Here is a 24,338-nt window from a genome sequence, read left to right on the forward strand (position 1 = left end):
TTCGTACTTGATGTATGTACTGTCGCACCCTATCTGGTATTTGTGTATACGTAAACTATGAATTTATGTTTTCCCTCAGCTTGTGTTTTTTTTTTTTTACGTGAAACTGACCCGTACTGATCTATATGTGTGTGCACTGAATAGCCTATTATTGTACACGTCTCTCTCTCTCTCTCCCTCTTTTTATGTTGTACGTGTACTAATAGCCTATTTGGTACGCACGATGCTCTCTCCCTCTGAGGGCTCCCTCGCTCCCTTTTGAATAAATGACGACACTGTACCTCGCCGGTACGGGAATAATTGGCTCTTAGACACGACAGTGTTTGAACAAATTGACAGAAACAAAACGATCGTATTTTTGCCATATTACTGCCTCTCCTTTCTGTAAAGTGATGAAACTTAATTGGCTGAGAAAGAAAGGACAGGTGAGACGACTGATGTCCCCTAATCTGACCCTTAAAAAGGGAACTATATGTCAGTGGCTTTTGTCTTAAGTACTTTGGTAACACCACCCTCATCGTTCGGATTACCACCGCCCATTGTACAAAAATAGAATGTCCGATACGTCCCCGTTCCTCCAGAATGGTCCCAGTTCTGTACCAGCCGTCCCAGAAAATCTTAAAGACTGTAGCTATAGTCCCATGATAACAGCATTTCACATTTTTATAAATTAACAGACCTTGAAGAAACATATGGCTCAACAGGATTTGTTTTAGACAAACGCGAGTCTCTACTGAAGGAGCCGGTTTGAATTCGATAAACTATGTAATTTTAGACATCAGACTTCTTGCCACGTTCGCAAATATAACAAGAGTAAAACGCCAGACAGACGTGTTGTTTGAAAATAAAAAAATGCTTGCCAACCTGCACTACAGCAATGATGCATGAGTTAACAACATACACCGATGTAAGGATTATTAAGCATCCACCCTATCGTGACCAATGAACGTTTCCCCAACTACTTGGGGTTGGGAGAGAAATTAAAGTGTGTAAACGTCTTCCCCTGCCAATTCTCTAAAAAATTGTTTTTTTATACTCATTCAAGGATAACGTGCAGTCGTCAGGAGGAGAGAGGCCGGATGTGACGCACAGCCTGGCTGCAGATCGGGGAATATCTATGACCTCGACCTAGGTGGAGCCGCAGACCAAAGAGTTGCGGGACAAGGCACCGTTCTCAGCGTGGAAAGTGAAGGAAAGAAGGGCCACCCAGAAGCCCCTGCACGTTGATGAGCTCGTGCCGAAACTCCCAGCCCATTGTGCCCGATTGGTGGGCCCACTTGCTTGAAATTTCTGCCCTCCTTGGTCCGTTTCAGATCTGATCCCACTCCACTCTCTCTTCCCTCGGTCTCCCAAAGCATGCCCCCATCACCCCCCTTTTTTCATATGGAATTTTTGAACTTGACTCTGAGACGAAAGACAGCATAAAAGATAGAATAGGGTTTGTCATGAAGGAAGAACGGAATGCGGGTACCCCGCCTTAGGTACCTATGATAGGTTAGTTGAGGAACAGGACAAACACAGGACTGTGGTCCGAGAGCAAAGAATGGCCACACCCTGCAACGCGAGATCTGAAGTAGAGCTGGACGCATAGCTCCACCGCCGGTGCTCAACAGTGCCAACGAAAGAAGAAAAACAATGAGAGCTTACCAGTGATGGCTCGCTGTAAAAAGACACTGGACAGACGAACCCTTTTTGAACATTGCCACCCCTTGACTGTCCCTCGTATTAAGTTGAATTCCTCTCCCAACCACTTGTATTGATTATCACCCAATTGAGCTTTCGAAACCTTACATCGTTCACTTTCAACTGTACATGGATAACTAAGAAAGCGTTAACTCTGTATCATGACTTAATAACCCTTATTTGGCCAGAAATTTTTTGTATGACATCATGTTTGTATCCGAACGAATTTCCTACGTCGTCTAAATAATATCCCCGTCTCCAAGGTCTAACATACGACACAGCTAATGTAATTTTTGTATGCACTGCCTCCTCGCCTATCGCATCGACTACATGTGGTTATGTACGATTCTGTTAACATTGATAGCAGGATTATTTCCATCTGCCCGTAATGCATATGGGCTATCAAAGACCTCGATAGACAGCCCAGCCACATGCTTCCCTTATTAGTATAACTAGATGTCAGCTTGTACGTCCTTACCTCAGACATAAACAGAAATGAACTAAATCATGATAAAAACTGGGGACTGTGGAAAATGACTAAAATCGGTATACATAAGCGGCGTTCATTTATGTTCACCACAGCCACTGTTGAAAGTAGAGTGACAACCATGAAAACAGTAGCCACGCCATCTTGTCCCTTTTAGGCCCCATCGCGAAAGTAGGTGGCAGCCATTTTTGTGTCACGACCTCTCTGCCCACTGCCAATAGCCTGCGCGCCTCTCCCCCTCACACCCCAGCCTCGCAAGCATTCCCCCGCGCCCGACAGCCCCCGGTTTCTCCTGCTTGGACCATAAGCGCACCTCTAGCGCGACCCTGTCTCCGAGCCACATCCCGTGCTGAACCCCCTCGCTATTTCATCTCATTCAAAGAACAGGCCCCTGTTTGATAACCTCTTCCTCCCTGCCCGATTGTCCAGCCCGATCCCAGGCCATCACCTAGCCCGGCAGATGCAGTTTATTGCCCCCTACAGTAGGACCCCGCCTCACATCAAAGGAGCGGTGGTTAATCAATACCCTCACACCTCCAGATCCGACCGATCGCCCACTTTCCCGTTCCCAGCAGAATGTCCAGCTGCGCGACAACCACCACATGCTGAGGTTGAGGTGGGAACTCTACTGTAAATATGTGTGGGAACGGGGGTGAAGCGGGGATTCCGGGGATTTCTTTCCGTACATCAAGTATTGACAAGAATGTGTTTCATGTAATAAAGCAATAAACCTGTGTATAAGAGGCCAGGCCTCAAGGATGCGTTTAGAGCACCTCGAGAAGATACCCTGTTGTCTGATTTGACGTGTTCTGCTCCGTCGGAATAAACTCCTGTTTCCTGCCTTCTGTCTCCAGCGCCTGCCTCTTTGTTTGGTAATCTCGAATGATATGAGAGGCGGCTAACGCCGGGCAAATACTGAAGGGTTCTTGGTCGAATTCGGCCCTACCATTCAACAGATGTTTCCAAAATCTTGCTAATTGGTGATTTAATCTACTGGTACAACGACAAACACGGAGGGCCCCACTCCACTGAATTGACTGAATTACTAACAAACCTAAATTTCATCCACCACATATCCTCAGCCACACAGATTAAAGTATATATACTGGATCAGGTCTGGAACATCAAGCTCATGGTATTCACTCCCACTATCCTCCCCTGTATCTGGTTTGACCATCATCTAATAAAATTCACGGCTACAATTCCCAGCAGCAGTAAGACCCCTAGGGCCAAGGGGGGCATGGTGAGGAAATGGAGGGCCCTCAACAAACAGGAATTCCAGGACAGCCTGGCCAACTCTTTCCCTGCCTTCAATCCCGATGTGTACCTCTTCGAAGCTAACTTCTCAGCCTGGCAACTAGAACCTAGCGATAAACACCCCCACTTACCAAACTCAAATGAGCTTGCAGCTCCGATGCACAGAAATGGTTCTCTTCAGAACTAAGAGCCCAAACACTGGATCTCCGCCAGAAAGAAAGGAAATGGAGACTCACCTACACCCCTGAAGGTAAGCAGTCCTACCTTAACGACCGCAAAGAATATTAAAAAGCCCCAATTTCAGCCAAGGCTGCCCACTTTTTCGCAAGAATCATAAACTCTAACAATAGATCTAAGGATATTTTCGCTATTGTTAACAAATTATCCAATGCAAAGAGAATCTTACCTAAACCCACACCTACACAAGTCTTGTGCGACTCCCTCAATAACTACTTCTTGGAAAAAATCTCCACCATCAAAGCCAGTATTCCTAATCCCAGTCCTAGGGAGGCTCCTACCACGATGTTAGCTAATCCTCTCACCTTAGACAACTTTGCCACCCTCGGTGTCCAGTCCTTCCAGGACTTGTTGTCCAGGGTAAAATCTGGCTCCCCCATGGACTGCTGTCCACCTCAAAACCTTAAAGATACCCTTTCCGCATTACCTCATTCAGCCATGACCCTGCTGAACAAATAACTTTACAAGGGCAGGGTCCCCAAAGCATTCAAGGATGTAGTGGTGGTCTCCCTCCTCAAGAAACCGGGAGCTGACCCCCAGAACTTATCTAACTATCAGCCCATCTCTCTGCTCCCCTACTTGGCCAAGGTCCTAGAACTCTAATAAAAGAGAGAGGGACCCAGCAGCCAAAGGGGAAGGGTACCAATGAGGACAAATGTCTAAAAATGAAATCCCCTTTGGGCAGTTTCATACACCAAGCACTACTTTTGTCAAAGACACTCAATTCACATCAAGCATTGCTTTTGTCAAAAATACTCAGTCCACACCAATGAGATGAACAAATAGGAAATGTAAATATAATAAAAGTATACCATTTATTCAGACAATTATTAAAAGCATACCAGTCCCCATTTAAAAACATGATCCAACCCTATCATCAATACAATTCTAATAATATTAAAAAATACAAATATTTCAACAGAGACAATATTAAAACATAAAAATGGGAATCACAGTAAGGAAAAATAATTCCTATTAGAAGAGGGAAAATACAGTAGTCAACCAGGGATCAACTCAGATTAATATTCCAATTTTCAGTCAGAGTTTTTGTCTCCACAGACTTAATGTAATTTCCACTCAAATGGGTATCAACGCGTTTCGGTTGGCAAATTGAATAATAGCCAACACCTTCTTCAGGAAAAAGTATATTAATTCCCATTTTAACATATTATATCTTCATTCAATGGTTTACAGAGACCTCCAATGCTTAAGCTGTAAGTGGTGGACAGTATATCACTATCTCTATTATGCTCGTTGATCCCACAAACTATCTTCAAAAACGAGGTCGCTCAATGTGCTCTAGAGTGGCCGCCTTAAATATCTATTACAACCTAAACAAATGGTAACGTACAGCTTAAGCATTGGAGGTCTCTGTAAACCCACGGAGACAGTAATCTTGGCAGTACTGGATGCCCTACGAGAAAATACAGACAAAAGCTCCCTCCAGGCTCTGGTGCTTTTAGACCTCTCGGCCGCTTTTGACAGGGTCGACCATGCCATCTTAATGGACCGTGTCAGACAGGCAGGCATCCAAGGCCCATTCCTCAGCTGGATTGGGTCCTTCCTCAAGGATCGCACCCAAGCGGTACACCTAGACCCATTCACCGCGCCTAAGTTAGCCACCACATGTGGGGTTCCTCAGGGATCTTCACTGTCCCCCCATCTGTTTAATCTGTATCTCCTACCCCTAATCCAGTCTCTAAAAGAACGGAAGGCCATTACCTTCAACTATGCAGACGATTTACAGCTAATCTTTACCATAGACAACTCCCCGGAATCAGTCCTGGATTTCCAGGCTACCATGCTCCACATCCGCCATTGGATGAACCAAAACCATTTAAAACTAAATCCAGGCAAGACGGAAATAGTCCTGACTGGGAACAGTCAGACCTTCTGGGGACCACACTACTGGCTGGCGGAGCTCGGTACCCCCCCCCCCGTACTCTCCACCATTAATAACAACATTATCACTAAAAACACAAGTGGGCACAGTGGTTTCCACCTGCCTCTTCCAGCTACATAAGACCAGGAAGATCAGCCGTATGCTCACTCACACAGCACTGATTCAAGTTGTGATAGCCCTGGTACTATCACACTTAGACTATGCCAACTCAATATACCTTGGCTTGCCACTCTTCTTAACCAAACGGCTTCAGCCGGTTCAGAACCAAGCAGCAAGACTGATTCATCAGCAACCCAGATGGCAATCCGCCAGACCCTTGTTAAACGTCACTGGCTTCCCATCCCCAACGTACGGCCTTCAAGACAGGCTGTATCATCTTCAAGTCTCTTCACAGCCGCAGCCCCAAATTCATCAAACGCCTCTTACCTAGGTACACTCCTTCCCACGACCTCCATTCAGCCCACCTTCATCTCCTGACCAACCCAACCTTCGAGCTAAAACGTTAGGGAGGCTGCAGGTTCGCGGCCTTGGCCCCCAGACTTTGGAACTACTTTCCACTAGAGATTCGATAATTTACCAACCGGCCAAACTTCAGGAAAATGCTCAAGACATGGCTGTTTACGCAGGCCCATGCTTAACTCCACCCACCGGTCCCAGCACACGCTAGAGCCAGCACCATGAAACCAATTGGTGTACGTGCGCTATATAAAAAATTGCTAACATAGCATAACATGAAGAAGCATGACACTATTATGTATGTGAGGCATCCTCTTACATTAAGAATGGCCACCACGTTTTAAACGTTTCCACACTGCATACAGTAGGAGTTGATTGATTCTGACTAGGGTCTCTTTACCTCCTCTGTTCCCAATGGCACGCTACCTTTTTGTGATTTGCGCATTCTGTTGGTACTTGTATTACTGCATTTAGAACTGACAAATAAAAAATATGGGAAACAACCTTTACAACGTAACTTTTACAACGCACTACCATTACAACAAAACTTTTACAACGCAACATCCATTACAATGCATGCCATTACAACGCAACCATTATAACGCAGGACACAACAACGCATACCACTACAACGCATATCATCACAACGCATACCATTAAAACGCATAACATTACCATCCAACACTTACCCTACTGTTGCACCCCCTGGAGTTAGAATAGTAATTTTTACCCCTACACTATCCAACACTTACCCTACTGTTGCACCCCCTGGAGTTAGAATAGTAATTTTTACCCCTACACTATCCAATACTTACCAAACATGCAATGTAATGTTATGTGTTGTAATGGTATGCGTTGTAAAGGTAGTATGCGTTGTAATGGAATGCGTTGTAAATGTAGTTTAAAAAAATGTGTTGTAATGGCATGCGTTGTAATGGATGTTGCGTTGTAAAAATGTGTTGTAAAGGTATGCGTTGTAAAAGTATGCATTGTAATGTCATACATCCAAAAATACAGGCATCAGAATAAAAAGCAATAAAAGTAGGGTTCTGTGGGTGAACTGCTTGCGCCACATGGGGAAGACCCAGAGGTAAACAAACCGGTATTCTGTGCTCATGTTGCCGTGGAGGAGGCACATGCGTTTGGCTGGTCACAATCTGATCTGTTGCTCACCATACCCCACATGCCCCTCTTAACTTATACTGTGCTCTGCAGCCGTGACCAGCACACGACACCCATCGCCAGGAAACAGAGAGCTCTCACTGTAGCCAAGACGACAGGACGCATTCAAGGGCTTCCTGGCTGATGCATCGTAAGTCATTTCTGGTCCCCCCTGAGCTGCGCTGGGGATAAGGAGGTGAGGAGGAGGGACTTAGGGAGGGGGAGGCAAGCCTTTCACAAACGTAGCAAATAGACACCTGCTGCAGGCAAAACATATGCCCAGTAGCCCCACTTCTAATAAATGAACTGTCCGGAGCTTTCCTGTTGCCTTCAAAAATTTACCCCAAGCTTTCCCTTAATTTCATTTTAAATAATGTGACTGACCGACTCCACTGCTGCTCTGCTCATGTCAAGCCTACCCACGTCTCTTTAGCCAATCCAGACGCTGCTCCCTTGCTGTTATGTTACATACCCAAAATGAGGGCAGTGCCTGGATTGGCTCGGGTAGTCCAGCTGAGTGCTCATTAGGAGACCTGGGAGCTGCAGCTGTGATTCCCTGGACTCACTAGTAGTGCAGGTGGAGAAAGGTTTCCAGTGCCTTGTCGGGCTGGCCAAGGAAAGGCAGTCGACCAACCAAACATGCGCACTTTCAAGAGGGTGGTACCAGCTGAGGCTAAATATGGCTGACGAGTGTCTGCTACTGTCAATCATTTTGAAACCCCACCCACAGGCCATCACACCCTGCCGAACGCAGGAACTGTAAGTGGCTGGCTTGTGGCTGAAATAAAACTGACTGCTATGGCCAGAATAAAACACTTCATTATTATATATTTGTTTACTGCAGGGGACGGGAGGCCACATATATGGCAGGGCAACGCCCTACTTCCTAATAAAGAAACTGCCCCTGAATTTGGTCTGGCAACATAAACCTTTTGGCAGGCCTACAACATCCTTTTTAATACATACAAATCATCCCTAGGGTAGGCCCTAAACAGCACATAGGATAGGGTACAGGGTATTTAAAAAGTTGTACATGTACGTTTATGTTTTACATGTCCTGCTGGTGAATAACTCCTAAGTTTGCCTAATAAAGTGAGGCCTACCTCTCCCTTAGGATAATATTGTGTTCTGTTACACTCGTAATAAATGGTATCTTTCAATTGGAAGCAGACAGGAATGTAGAGTTTGGTGTCAACGGAATTGTGATGTAAACATTAATGCTAAAGTCCAATTTTATGTCACAATTCTGAAAATACCACTTTTAGAAAGTTGCCATTTTCTTTCGTTACCCATTTGCTACCTGTATCCTGGGTCATATGACTAGGTATAGCTGACAGTTGGTCTTTGTGTATTGCTCCAAGACAGTGAGACAAAGGGAAAATAGGTGTTGGCAGAATGGGCCATCTCTGTCCTGATGGGGGGGTGGAGCTGTCACCTACCACAGTTGCACATCACAAAGGCTCTGCCTGAGCGCACTCACAAAGGATTTGACACTCGTCTTTTGTGAACCCAAACAATCTGGGACCAGGTCAGGGAGTCAGACAGTCACCTCTAGGAGAACTTCTAGTATCTTCCCCCACTTCAAAGCTGGTGCCAAGTATAAACACTGGACCCTCAGGCCTAAGTCTTCAATACCTTCCTGGACCTGTGCATAGGACAGAAGAACAGCTGTGCTGCTCTAATGTCAAAAAGACTGTTTCCCTGATGTGCTGCTATTCTGCTGCCCTACAGCTTGCTACCCTGGTTGCAGAAAAGGAAGACTTGACCTTCAACCTTTATCCCAGGCTGAAGTGATTCCAAGGGTCAGCTGACTGCTCCAAGGGTCAGAGCTGCAACTGTCCATCTGAGCAGCTGCCTGGACCTGCGACTGGACCTACCTGAGCCCTGATGGCCTCTGCTAGAGTGAATTCCTGACACTGAAGAGGTACCCCTCAGATCCTGAAACCTTGGTGTGGCATCCGTTGAGCTTCTCTTGGAGAAAAGGAGAAATCTTGAAGTTATGGGCTCTTTGTTACCTTGAACTGGCTGTTTGCAACAAGGTCTTTTGGCCTGTGCCACCTGCCATGGGGAAGGTCTAGTGGACCCCACTCTTTGTGCCACAACAAACGTCAGCAACATCCTGCTATGCAAGATATGCACTTCATGCTACATCATCAATAGACCACTGTGACCGCAAATGCTAATATCCAGCGAGAACCATTTGCGATGCCTGTCCTGCTCTTTGCACTACTGCGGTGACCATTCGCAGTGCTCACCCTGATCCTCGTGGCCACCTCCACTGCGAACTGAGGACCTTATTTATGAGAAGTGTTGCATCGCTGCGAGAAAGCATCCTATAGATTTCAATGCGCCACTTCTACGAGGCTTTGATGCGGGTAACGCCCACCCAGTATACATTATACCTGATGCAGGTATAATGTAGCACAGGGGTTTACGAAGTGGCGCATCTGGCTAAATGCATCACTTTGTAGATATGGCGAAACATGGCGCATTATTTAAGCTGGTACAGCATCACAAAAAGTGACACAACGGCAGCGTAAATGTGAGGCAGGGCCTCATAAATAAGCCCCTCGATTTTTTGAGCTGGACTGTAGAAAGTACCTTTTTTCAGCGTGACTAACCTGGTTCCTGTATCAGCCTGAGCTTCCTTGTGGTATCCTGAACTTGTCACTTTCACTAAGTCTTGCATGACCAGATGGCCCTGATTGGTATTTTGTGCTTTTAGGCATTTTGCTAATCTTTAAATGTTTTAAATTGTATGTCTCTGGTTTGTACTGTTTGAATTTGTGACATTATTCTCTCACATAATTTATTCAAATTTACTCTAGGTTTCTAAATTGGTGTGGTGTTTTCACTTTATTACTGTTTGAAGTGCTGCATGAATACTTTACACATGGCCTCTAAGTTAGACTGCTTTTGTGCCAAGCTACCAGAGGATTAAATGCAGGGTAATTTGGGCTTTGCTTGTGGTTTACCCAAACAAGAACTGTGGTTGTTGCGTGAGTAGAATTTGACACCCCCCTCCAAACCAGTAACACCCCCCCAAACCAGTAACCCAATTTCCTACACTTTGCTGTTTCTTTAACTCCTCATTTGCTCATAAGACTTGTATAGCTCTTGCTATAACCTGCCTAACTAAATCAAACAATTGTCTCCCTTAAATCTTGGGCATTTCATAAGATATATTTTCACCATAATTGTAGACGTCTATATCTGATGAAGCTAGACAGAATCTCCATCTCCTTGTACCCTGAAAGGAAGATGTTACCTTTTACTCTCTCCCTCCTGACCCTGGGCTCTCATTCAGTGATTCTAGGTCTATATATCGCATGTAAATTTTCAAAGAAATGCTCTTTGGCCAAAACAACTGTAAAGGCATATAAGCATCTTACCGAAATATTACACAGGAACAAAAATACGGTAATATTCCTCAGAATTCTTCTTCTCTTGCTGAGCTCTTCCGCCTTTGCAACTTCATTGGTAGGATCACAGAGTGGAGGACTGGTAAAATAATTCTTCTCATTATTGACACTTTTCTCGTTCATGACCTGGTTCTCATTAGGGTCCTTTTCATTCTGAAACACGGTCCTAATTTCTTCCAATGGAGGCTTGAAAATGTCCATGTCGGGGAAGGGGTCCTTCTCAGCTTTGAAGCTCTCACTGTAAAGCAGCTCGAATGGTGGGTCTGGAAACAGAGGGCTCTCGCAAGGAATGGTGGCAACACTACTCCGAGTAAGTGTGTCGTTATCCCATGGCTCTTCAAGTTTGCGGTGAATATATTCAATGATAAACACGTTCTGTATATATTTTTGTATAATAAGAATTATGGAGTATGGTAAATTATACCACGTGTACACAGGATGGGAATCACTATAGATGATGGCCAAAATGGAGCCCCACGACATGATCCAGGTCCCACAGGAAGACCCAACTAAAAGTTCTGCATCAAGTTGTATTGCAGGACTTTTCGCATCAATCAGTTTTCTGTTCCCTGTCTTACACGTAGCAAGGCCCACGACTCCTGTTAGGGTCATTATGCCCAGTAACAGTGTGCAATACAAATAGTAGATGGAAAGGGCTAATTCACTTTGGAACTTTGAGCGTCCAATCAGCATGAAGTAGGCCACAGTAGCTGCAATGGTGAAAGCCAGCACAACCAGTCCTGAAGCACTCCCAGGCGCAATGCCATGGAAATCACATTTTTGCTTCCCGTGATGAGATTTCATCTTGCTTCCAATATTTTTCCATAAGACATAGAGCATTGCAGAGGCTAGGATGTGGTATTCAATATTGAATGGATACAGGTAGTTTATTGCCTTTGAAAATGCTGAGCAGACCCCAGTAGTACAGTTACACTCCGGTATGGTGACCTCTGAAATAGAAAGAGGAAGACATATTTCACAAGATGAACAAACTTGAAAACTCTTTTGACGTTCATTCTTTAGGAAAGGTCTCTGTTACATTGCAAGGATTCTTCAATAACATTTTGCCCTTTTAATGAGTTTTGGGAATGAAATTGTTTTTAGTACATTATGTTATGTAGCATTTGTATAGTGTGTAACTCATACTAATATGTCATAGTGGATCAATTACAGGCTAGACAATGTGTGGTTGTAATAGGTTCTCTGTTGGAAGAGTTGGGTTTGATGTTTGAGGTTCTGAGAAATGGTATGATAATGTCAGGGCAACTTGCCACTTTCAGCAGGCATTTTGGATAGCTGTAAGTGATATGCAAAATAGTGTGACAGATGCAGCATTTTTCTTCTGTGTACCTCGTTGATGAACTGTAGCATGTTGAGAGTGCTATCCAATTTTGTCTTTCAAGGCCATAGTGTGAGTGTCTGCATAACCTGAGCGGTATCTAGGCAAAATATAGGAAATACAACTAACGTGGAACAGAATATTGTGTCAAAAAAATCGAGAAAAAGAATATTGTATAGATCATTTTCTATGTGTATGTAAAGTTTTACTATATACAACTTGACATATATGTACCTTGATGATACATATATCTTCAAAGTTCGTTGATCTAGACTTAAAAATGGTAAATGTATAATGACCTATTTGCACTTACATTCTTGATATTCTTATCCTGATATTTTTTACACTATATTCTGTACACTTGATATTTGTGTTTCCGATATTTTGCCACTGATCCAGTCTGAGCATCTGGGGAGTACCAGTTGTAAGGTTTGCCATATATCAAAAACTTAAAATTAAACAAAATTGATTAATTCATTAATCAAGCATGCAATATTATAGTGAGCCACTAAATCACATACTTGGGGTTGATACTGCACCATACCTTCTTCTTAGCTCCCAAGCTTTCTCATGTTAGTTGCCTGGCAAGTTTATAGGTGAAATTTGAGAATTTGCGGTCCGCGAATTCGCGCAAAATGGCAAAAAAAATCTGCGAACTTGCAGATTTTTTTGCCATTTGCACAAAATGTAACCATGTGTGCTTGTAACTTTGCCAGCGCGCCAAAAGGCGCCGAGGTCCCTTGAGTGAGCTGGCCATTTGAGTGGGGACGGGCGGGAAGATGTTTCATACCGCTAGTGTGTGGTGGACGGGGCCAAACGGGCAGGGCTTCTATGCGAGTTCACATGCATCTTGTTTATAAAGGGTCAGAGACCGAGCAGAGCAGCAGATGAGGAGAAAGCAGCCTCCTGGTCACAGGAGCTACACGGGGATGGCACTCGGGAAACTCATGGATGCAAAAATACGTTTGGCACAGGACCCCAGAATCCTCCAGATGTCCAAGATAGCTCTGCTGCGCGTGTTGGTACAAAACCATTCTGATCCTGCTCAGTGGGTTCAGGCGCATGCAGCTGCTGCTGCTGGACAATGTCCCATCTCATACTAAACTGCCCCGTACAGGCATATGCTGGCGCTGGGCAGTAGGGTGCAGTGGCATGCGGGTGCTGCATACCTGGTACATGTGCATACCGGTGCCAGGGGGGACACGTGTTTACTGGTGCTGTGTAGCAAGTTATGACTTTACATTTTGACTGCACCAGACGGTGGTACCACCTACACGGTTCAGGAGCATCCATGGTGCAAGAGCATAATGGTGCTGTGCGGTACGGGTATATATGTACAGGCGGGGCACTTAGCACAATGTGTGCTCACACCCAGAGGGCTCCCAGGCAATTGAGCACAAATTATTTTCACACTGAGAGGGCTCCGGGGCAGTTCAGCAGCATGGGGGCTCACACCCACTGGGCCCCGGGGCAGTTCAGTAGCGCGGGGGCTCACAACCCCTGGGCAGCTCAGCAGCACAGGGGCTCACACCCACAGGGCTCCGGGGGAATTTAGCAGTGCCACCTTCTGGTTTATCACTGCCACCCTCTGGTTCATCACTGCCACCCTCTGGATCACCACTGCCACCCTCTGGTTCACCACTGCCACCCTCTGGTTCACCACTGCCACCCTATGGTTCATCACTGCCACCCTCTGGTTCACCACTGCCACCCTCTGGTTCACCACTGTCACCCTCTGGTTCATCACTGTCACCCTCTGGTTCATCACTGCCACCCTCTGGTTCATCACAGCACCCTCTGGTTCACCACTGCCACCCTCTGGTTCATCACTGTCACCCTCTGGTTCATCACTGCCACCCTCTGGTTCATCACAGCACCCTCTGGTTCATCACTGCCACCCTCTGGTTCATCACTGCCACCCTCTGGTTCATCACTGTCACCCTCTGGTTCATCACTGCCACCCTCCGGTTCATCACAGCATCCTCTGATTCACCACTGCTTCACCACTGCCACCCTCTGGTTCATCACTGTCACCCTCTGGCTCATCACTGCCACCCTCTGGTTCATCACAGCACCCTCTGGTTCACCACTGCCACCCTCTAGTTCATCACTGCCACCCTCTGGTTCATCGCTTTCACCCTCTGGTTCATCAATGACATCCTCTGGTTCATCACAGCACACTCTGGTTCACCACTGCCACCCTCTGGGTCACCACTGCCACCCTCTGGTTCACCACTACCACCCTCTGGTCCATCACTGCCACCCTCTGGTTCATCACAGCCACCCTCTGGTTCATCACAGCCACCCTGTGGCTCACCACTGCCACCCTCTATTTCACCACTGCCACCCTCTGGTTCACCACTGTCACCCTCTGGTTCATCACTGCCACCCTCTGGTTTCTCAATGCCACCCTCTGGTTCATCACAGCACCCTCTAGTTCACCACTGCCACCCTCTGACTTATCACTGCCACCCTTTGGTTCATCACTGCCACCCTCTGGTTCACCACTGCCACCCTCTGGTGCATCACTGTCACCCTCTGTTTCATCACTGCCACCCTCTGGTTCACCACTGCCACCCACTGGTTCATCACTGTCGCCCTCTGGTTCATCACTGCCACCCTCTGGTTCATCACAGCACCCTCTGGTTCACCACTGCCACCCTCTGGTTCACCACTGCCACCCTCTGGTTCATCACTGTCACCCTCTGGTTCACCACTGCCACCCTCTGGTTCATCACTGCCAACTTCTGGTTCATCACTGCCACACTCTGGTTCATCACTGCCACCCTCTGGTTTACCACTGTCACCCCATGGTTCGCCACTGCCACCCTCTGGTGTATCACTGCCACCCTCTGGTTCATCACTGCCACCCTCTAGTTCATCACTGCCACCCTCTGGTTCACCACTGCCACCCTCTGGTTCATCACTGTCACCCTCTGTTTCATTACTGCACCGTCTTGTTCATCACAGCACCCTCTGGTTCACCACTGTAGATTATGGGGAGAAAGCACACCTGCCCAGCCAGCCTCAACCGAGACACATTAATTTGGGGCTGGTTAATGTGTTACTGAATTTGAGCTTCAAGCACCTGCTTCCTTATCTCTAAGTGCATCCTGTTGCGGTTTAATTTTTGTGACAGGAGCATTGTGCCATACTTGTAACTATTCTCTGATCCTGCTTCGAGGGTCAGAGCAGGGTCAGAGAATAGTTGCAAGTAGGCAACGAACTCTGGAGGCGCCACTCAGGAAGCACTTATAGGGTTACAGCAGGTGCCAAGTTGAAGTAAATTTCTTTGTAACCATTTTGTAAATGGTTACAAAGAAATTAGCTTCAACTTGGGCACCTGCTGTAACCCTGTAAGTGCTTCTTGGAAAAAATGTGTCCCGCTCGTGAATTTTGCCGCAATTTTGCGAGATTCACGGATCACGAAATTGCTGAAAATCTGCAAATTCCGCGAGCGGAACGAATTTTCGGCCCATACTTATAATGGCGAGAGAAACTGCTGAGATGGAGGTTTTTTTAATTACAATATTTGTATAATTGAAATAATGGTAACATATTCTACTAAATATACAACCCAACTGCCTGAGTGTCAGTATTGCATTGTACATTTATTCATAGTTTATCCAAAACGCAGCCTAAACCTTAAGACTTGTTAAGGCCGAATTGTACATTACATTAGATACATCTCTAGTAACTCTGTTAGAGTTAACTCTAATGCTGTTTCTATGGCATTAATATGATTGATGTCACATTTGGGATTTTCTATTCCTCTTATCACACATTGGTAGTCCTACTTTAAATATAGGCTGCTCTTAGATCTCTACAAACTAATGCTTTGATTATTGTTGCATAAAAACCTTCACAATTTTCACTGAATTGCATAAGCAAAAATATTATATAGATTTGGCAACTCTTGTATAGTTTGTTTCTCTAATATCTGTTCTCCTGAAAATGTAGTTGTAAGAAAGTAGTCTTTTTGGCATGATCACCCTCATTGTTTCTGGACAGATGCTTCTGTTTCTTGTCTGTGGCACTTGTACAAGGTTAAACAGGTCCCTGGGAAAGTGCTCTCCCCTCTAAGGTTTGACAAAACTGGCTAACTCCTAATTGGCAATCTTAACATTTCTGTAAGGCCTCAGTAAATGGTACAGAAATACGCCTGTGACAGCAGACGATTTATGTCACCTGTGGAATGCAGCACTCATTGGGCCATCCACTATTGTGGCAAAGGAATACATGGCTTCAGCCCTACAATTGCATCCTGACTGCTGCTCTGTAAAACCTGCAGTGTGGCTTGTTAAAATAAGCATTTTTAACAGGTAAAAACTTCCTTCATAAATATTAGTAAGTCACCCTCTGTAAGCAATGTAGCCCAGAAGCTATGTGGTACATGTTATTTAAAAGCGGGCATGTAGAAAACTAGTGTTCTATTTCTACAGTCACAAGGCCCTAAAAGCTATTTTTACTGCGGCAGGCCTAGCTATCCTATGTAGAAAACAGTACAGATTACACTACTAATATTGCTATTTTGGGAATGGGACATGCTAGAAAAATCATTAAACAACTATTTGTATTGCTTTTTGAAAATCTTATTCGATGGTGAAGTTAGATTGTTAATAAATATGAAGAACATTTAACTTTTAGCTAGTTATCCTTACTTGCCTGAACTGTCAAAAGGCTAATTAGCATGAGCCTCACCAGTTCCAAGCCTATGTTCAAGTCTGTGAACATGTGTTCTTATATTCATTGGGCAAACCACACAAAAGATAAGCATTAGAATATGCCGACATAGGAGTCGTCTTAGGTTAAGGTCATGGCTACACCATTGATAGAACATTTTGTATAGCACAATAACACAGAAGATAAACTGGAATGGTAAGTAATCACTGTTGCAAGCTCATAGAGCACAGGAAGTAGTACCTCCCCCCTGTTAGACCTGTTATCAATAGGGTGGTCTGTCCTCCAACTTTTTGCCTTTTGCCTCCCATTTTTGCTGATTAATTTTGCTGGCCTTAGGACTCTGAGCACTTTACCACTGCTAACCAGTGCTAAGGTGCATGTGCTTCTCCTCTAAACATGATGGTATTGGTGTATACCTGATTGCCATTTTTGCTAGACTGGTGTCCCCTGTAAAGTGGTATACAATATACACAGGGCCTGTATTTCAAATGCTACTAATAGGCCTGCAGCAGTTACTGTACCACCAACACAAGCAGAGTGCGGAACTGCGGAAGTGCGGAAGCGGATTTCTTTCAAGGCCCTGTGTATAGTCTTTAAGGCAGTCCATGGAATCGGCCCGCCATTCCTCAGACAGCATTTTCAGTGGTATAGACCAGGTAGGCTTCTCAGGTCAGCGGGTCTTGGGCTGACTAAGACCCCACGCATTAGGAAAGTGTGCTGGGGGGGCAGAAGTTTCATCAGAGGGGCCGTCTTAGCCTGGAATGCCCTCCCGGTGGCCCTTCGACAGATTACTGACCTGATGACCTTCCCTAGAAGTTTGAAAACGTGGCTGTTCACAAACTAAACAGCAGGCTTAGGCTAGGGGAGCTATCATTACAGCGCCAGGACACCGTTCGGTAACAGCGTGCTCTACAAATGTTATAAATAAATAAATAAATAAATAAATAAATAAGCAGCCTTTCAAACCTGTCTCAGGTCTGCCACTGCAGTGCCTGTGTGTGCAGTTTACTGCCACTTCGACTTGGTATTTAAAACTACTTGCCAAACCTTAAACCTACTTTTTTTTTTACGTATGAGTCACCCCTAAGGTAGCCCCTAAGTAATCCTAAGGCAGGGTGCTACGTACGTAAAAGATACCTGGTAGTGACAAACAGTGACAAACAGCCTATTTCATGTTTCTCTACTACAAGGCCTCCCCTCTCATTAGCCATCTCTGGGATTTCCTTAATACACTTTTAAGCTGTAATTCCTGACCATAGAGGAGCAGCTTTCTCATGTTTCATATGTTTGAAATGATAATTATACGTCTTCCTTACTGGTGAAGCTGGATTTAATATTACTGTTATAAAAATGCCACTTTTAGAAAGTGGACATTTCTCTCTACTTACTGCCCTTTATGCCTGACAGTCTGTCTCATATACACGTCTGGGTTGGGTGACAGTTACATTTTGTTCATTCCCTCTAGACAGCCATAAAAAGAGGAAGCTCAGCATTTATCTGCACTCATTTGCATTCTGATAAGTCTTTCTGGACAGGGAGGAATGGGAGGGGCTAACACATTTCAATGAGTAATGTTCTGTCCACACACAAAGGAGTGATTACGCCCCACAGGTAGCCTGGCAGACAGGACTGGAGTAAAAGGAATCCTTGTGCACTTCAGAAAGCTCCTTTGAAGTGACCCCCTACATCAAAGGCACTTTTGGTTAAAAGTACTGGGTATCTGGTCCCCACAAATTAGACACTTCTGGATCTTTAACTGAACTTCGGACAAAGGGACTCAACTGGACTGCTTTTCTGGAAGGACTTGTTGCCTTGCTGCCTACTGCTGCCTGACTCTGCTGAAGGAGAGCTGGACTCTACCTTCCCTCCAAATGATCTCAAACTGCTTGCTGGCTTGCCTCCTGCTTTCTGAAGTCTCTAGGACGCAAAAGACTTCCTGAAATTTGCTAAATTGCTGGACTCTGCCTCCTGTGAGTCCTACCCTTACCTGAGGTGCCCCCTCCCTATTCTGGGCCTCAGAAGTGGATTTTGAAGCTGATTTCTGCACAAAACAATGCTTTACATTGATTGGTGAGATATTCCACTGAATTGCCCTTCGACGCTGATACAGAAGCTGCTCGACGACATTGGATTCACATCCTGCGCGGTTCAATGATGAAGCTCTGCGCGGCTTAATGATGACACATTGCATTCACTTCAACTGAGCTCGATGACGACGTGGGAACCCCTTTGAGTGGCTCAACGACGACGCAGTAGGCTCTTAACGTCGACATTTGCTCCAGCCAAGGTATTTCTTCAGCTGGACCTGTATGGTTCCTGTAGCTGGCCTGCCGTTTATCGAGGTCAGCGGGTCCCTCACAACCTCAAGTAAGCTTTTGACTACTAGTGACTTCAAATAATATTTTTGCTTCTTCCTTAAAAATTCAGATATTAACTTCTAGTGATTGGATTTTTGTCATTTGGGTCCCATTTTGCTCTGATAAATATTCTCTATTTGTCTAAACCTGTGTTGTGTCCTTTTGTGGTGTAATCATTGAGTTACTGTGTGTGAGTGTTGCACAACTACTATACACTTTGCCTTTCTAGATAAGCCAGACTGCTCTGTGCCAAGCTACCAGAGGGTGAGCACAGGTTATCTTATTGTGTATCTAGCTTACCCTGAATGGAGTGGTAGTTCCTGACTGGCCTAGGTGCATTCCTCAGCCAGCCAGGAAACCCAATTCTAACACTCCCCTCTTAAACAAAGAAGAGCTGACATTGATCCTCCTCTTGGACAGTCTGAATACAGGTCTTAACAGGCTGGACCTCGCGATGTAGTGATTATGTACTCTTGACATAATTAGGACTCTGTGTAGTGTACTTTGCCACTATATGAGTATGGATAATAATATTGGTCTACTTCCGAACATACTTATATGCAAATTGACTTTATTTTGAGGGCACAATATGAACCCTTTAACCATCCGTTGCCTGTTGGTTATTTTGCCTTTTTGCTGCACATATTATCTAATTTGTTTTCTCTCTTTCGAGATTGCGCCCTTCCTCGACCTGTCTGATGATTCTTGGTCCTGTGTTTGTCAGGTCCACGAGTATAGACCTCTTTTTTTTGTCGGTCTCATTTTCTTTTGCAGTCCTTCCCTCTAGTTTGATCACCCTCATGTTTCAGCCTGTCTGATGACTTATCTATCTGTTGAGACCCATGCACATGCTCCTCTTTTCATGCCATTGCCGTCTCCCTCTCATTTCTTTTTCAGTCCACCCCTCTATTTTCGTTACCTTTGTGGTTCTCTGAGCAGAGCCTATTTACATGGCAACTTCTATGCCCGGAGCACGCACACTTTTTCGGTGTCCATTACAGACGCGTTCTCGGAATTCTCAAGGTCATCCATGCTTATAAGAGTCCATTGCCAACATGTAATTTGGTTTTCCTTGAGCACCACTGCGCCTTGATTCCTGACTCCTTGTCTTTAACCGCTAAGTAAGTTGAACCTTCTTCCCCTTCATTTTGCTGGCTTGATCCCCATATTCTTTTTTGGTATCCTTCCAGGTTGTCTGGTGAACTACATATGCCTGTGTCTCTCTCATTACCTGCCTTCAGGGTACTTTTATTAAGGATTCTCTTTTGACCCCTTCTGTCCCTATCCATTCATGGTTTCCTTATTTACACATTTATTTTACATACAGATATCATTTATTTTATGAGGATGACATTCTGACAATTTCACACACCATGGCACGTAAGTAAGTCCTTTTCTTGGATCTTTCTTTTTTTTTAAAACGTTTTTATTATGTACTTTTGATAATCTGTTCATTCATTTTAAATTCATGTTGTGACGTATAACTTTTGCTCTGTTTGTAACTCATTATTATTTTTGGCATTTCCTTTTTCGTCTTCATTTCTGTGGATGTCTTTTATGATTGACCATATTTATGCATTAAACTGTATCTCAGGCATCCATTCACAACTGTCCTGATGATAATTTTCATATTTATATACGATCAAAACGCTATTGATATTGCATGAGGACCCCCTTTTCCTTTTTATTAAAATTGATTGGCTGCATTGCTTTTATTTAGATTGTGGCATGGATAATACACTTTCAAGGCACATTTATCACTTTTGCCTGCCTGAGCACACCATCACATCATGTTTGCCTCACTATCCACTATTATGAATTTTAATGAAAGTTTGTTTGTATTTTTGAATATCAATATGTTGTTTTGAATATATACATATTGTTTTCCTATCTAAGACTAATTCTTTATTACATAGGGACCTATGTCTCCTGATAATAAAAAATATTTAAGCGACACTGTTATTCTATGGTTTAGAATGTTGACAGGCTATCTCCTCTAGCCTGTCTCTGTAGTATTTAAAATCTTCACTTCTTATTCACGAACCGGAAGTAACAGACACTCATCAGTAGTTACGTTAAAACACAACAAAAGAAAAAATCCTGAACCTATTTAGAAAAGTAGAGTGGATTTTAATAAATAAATTGACACTAAAACCACAAAGATCCAATCAGTAAAACCAGTGTCATAAATGTTAACAATTTGAGGCTAAAACAGAGCCAAAAGGTGCTAAGCACCAACGGTGGCTATCTAGTCCCACCGGTCTAGGACAAATTCAAAAGTGCAGGCTGACCCCAATAAAGCACATGATGGTTACAAGACCAGATTTGGCCCTCTGGGAGTTTTACCTTCTGTCCTTGGTGCTGGGGCTGCGATATGAGGCTTGGAACCAATCTGCATTGGGTCCATTGAAGCCTTTGATCAGGAACTGTGCCATGTTGAGATGCGAAGCTCGTTGTCTCTCCACACTGGATCTGGTGAAGGGGCCAATTAGGAGCTGTGCAGTGCTGTGATGAGAGGCACTGCGTCGTTCTGCATTGAATGTGTTGAAGTCGCCAATCAGGAGCTGCACAGTCTTGTAATGTGAAACCTGTGTTGCTCTACACCTCTCTGTGTTTGGTCTGGTAAAACCTTCAGTTAAGAAGAGAGAGTATGCTCTGAGTGATCCATGGGTCCAATAGCTCGATGACAGCACGTAGACTCACTCCCACAGAGGCCAGCAGACGGGATAAGGCCAGGTCCATTTGTGTCTAATCATCTGGAAAGCAGGAAAGGCCTCTGGTAACTTGTTGAGTCCCTCTAATTCAAACAGGAGGTCAACCAACTGACTTCTTGAATCTAGGACCTCACTTACGGGGGCCTAGGTTTAAGGCGAGTAGGTCACATATTCCTTCCTCAAACAGCAGGGCAGGCCTTCTTCTGAATCTTTTCAGGTACACAGCCTATTATTATTTCAGGGTCTGAGTAAGTCACTTTTGTACCTAGAGTGAGCCTCTCAGAGGGGGCAATCCTTTGTATACCCCCAAAACTAGTTCTGGTTAGTTCACACAGTTGTGAAACAAAAGGAAGAGCCAGAGCTGGTATCATGTTTCTTTGTGTGTGCTAGGTCTCATTCCTTGGAAAAGTAATCAGGACAGTGCACAGTTCCTCCCCAAACATTCTGTCAGGAAGAACTACTCCCCTCTACACACAGGCCCCTCTGTCCAGTGTCTGACCCCAATCGATATTTCCATGTGGGGGAACCATCACCAGCCCAATAGCAACTGGCCACTCACAGAAAGGGCCTACAAACTTTAGGCAGGGAAATGCCATTTCCAGAATAATAATTTAAAGGCAGACTTTACCATTTTAGATGTGTTTAAATTACAAATGCAATGAATGGAAGAAGTAAATCTCCAGCTGTTCCCAAACTGAATTTAGTACTTTTTAAATGTAATAAGGTAAACTTGTCTTTGTCTATGGGATGTGTTAGAATGATGAAAGAAGCGTAGACCAGGTGATGTTCAATAAGATCTCTACTTTATTCTTAAGATCTCTTCATAGTTACAGGTGACCAGATTTAAGTTAGATCCTTTAAAGTGTCCCACCAGGAGCAGGCTCTTCACTACTCAGTCCATCCACACCAACTGATTCACTCTTCCAATCCAAACACAATCAACATTCTATCTGACCTCATCATAGGCTGAGCAGCAAAGGAGAAAACATCTGTAGGGAGAGTGCATTAAGTAAAAGGTACATTACAACACATCTCCCCCTTTATAGTGATGGAAAAACAATCAACATGTGTGAAGTTGATAAAACACATGTTCCAGCAAAGGAAGATGCAATAATAACAAAATTATACATCACCCCCTTGCTATAATGATCATAACAACAAATGCATGAAAGTTGCCAAACATACAAATGAGGGTAAAGGAGAATTAATGAGATAACTAAGATACTACACCCATCCCCCCTTCATAATGATCACAAACAACAAGAATGCAAGTTAAATAAAAACATCCTTCAAAACCAGTGGATACTATCCACATAACTCACACCCCAAACTGCGGGTACAATAATGAGTAGCCAAGGCACCACAAACTAAGGCACACAACTGGCAGAACAGGGATCAACAACCCTCAACTGCACACCCAAAAATACTTTATATGGGTATCCCTTAACCCAAAGCAAACATATTATAGTTCTGCTTAAACCCAAAGCATATCTATTATGAGAATCACCAAACCCAACGTGCACAACCAAAAAATGCACAGTCCAAAGACATAAATCAAACCTGGGTATCCCTTAACCCAGAACACACTCAAAATTTCCTTTGGGTAACTATAAACCCAAAACAAACATAGTATAGGTAATTCTAACCCACAACAAACTAGGGTAACCTTAAACCCCAAAACACTCTCGCACATACTATGGGTATCCTTAAACCCACGACAAACTAGGGTAACCTTAAACCCCAAAACACTCTCGCACATACTATGGGTATCCTTAAACCCACTACAATCTAGGGTATCTTTGAACCCAAAACAAACTGATCAAAACATGAAAACATAGAAAATCTAGCATACAGTCATTTCACTCACATAACAAAAAACACATCATCTAATGTGCACTCACCACCCATACCCTACGCCCAAAAAAAGACACAAGTGAGAGATACTGCAAACACTCAAATACAAAACACAACCAGAAAGAAACATCACATTAATGAAATGAAGAAAAGAAAGTCTCTCACTCCGGTGAGCGATCACTCACCCGAAATTCCTTGTCATGTAGTCATTCTTAATGGCACACCATATGCTAGCGAAATCCAGAATCCAGGGTTTGCAGCAACCGAATGGCACACCATATGCTAGCAAAATCCAGAGTCCAGGGTTTGCAGCAACCGAGGCACAAACTCCCTGTAAAATGCTAAATGAATCTCGAATGTGCCCAGGATCACACAATTTGTGGTTGAAAATACCATAGATGAGGCAATAGAACATACAGACTTACGAGCGCAACTTTTGAACCTCTCTGCACTGTATGTGTTTTGAAATAAAAGAATAGAAGTCTTTTCCTTTAAGCCAACAATCTGTCACGCTTCACCAAAAGACCTTGCGTTGTTCAAATAACGGAGATAGCTTACTCCTTGTGTAGTCCCAGAATCCGCCATGCCAAAACCTTTCTTTCTCTGAAATGTTTCTCGTTATTTATTTATTTATTTTTTATTGCATCAAGAATGAAAACACACCGTGGTTGGCGGCAAACATACAGGAGAACGAGAAAGGAAAATGAGGCCGCCCACCACAAGATGGCGGCACGCAGCGCACGTCGTGCCGGGTGGCTCTCGGCACGTCAGGGCAGCAAAGTGCC

The 24,338-nt window shown here is 44.3% G+C and overlaps 1 protein-coding gene across 1 annotated transcript in view; it reads right to left on the minus strand.

Annotated features, from left to right (window-relative positions):
• The window catches only part of LOC144821656 (proton channel OTOP1-like), a 376,460-nt gene that overhangs the window by 24,151 nt on the left and 327,971 nt on the right, over window positions 1-24,338 (minus strand). The window contains exon 5 of the mRNA XM_078678888.1: window positions 10,577-11,556. Within this exon, the coding sequence (XP_078535014.1) occupies window positions 10,577-11,556 (980 nt within the window). The remainder of the gene's footprint in view (window positions 1-10,576; window positions 11,557-24,338) is intronic.

The sequence above is a fragment of the Lissotriton helveticus genome, chromosome 2_2 (genome assembly GCF_964261635.1).
Source record: "Lissotriton helveticus chromosome 2_2, aLisHel1.1, whole genome shotgun sequence".
Lineage (NCBI taxonomy): Eukaryota > Metazoa > Chordata > Amphibia > Caudata > Salamandridae > Lissotriton > Lissotriton helveticus.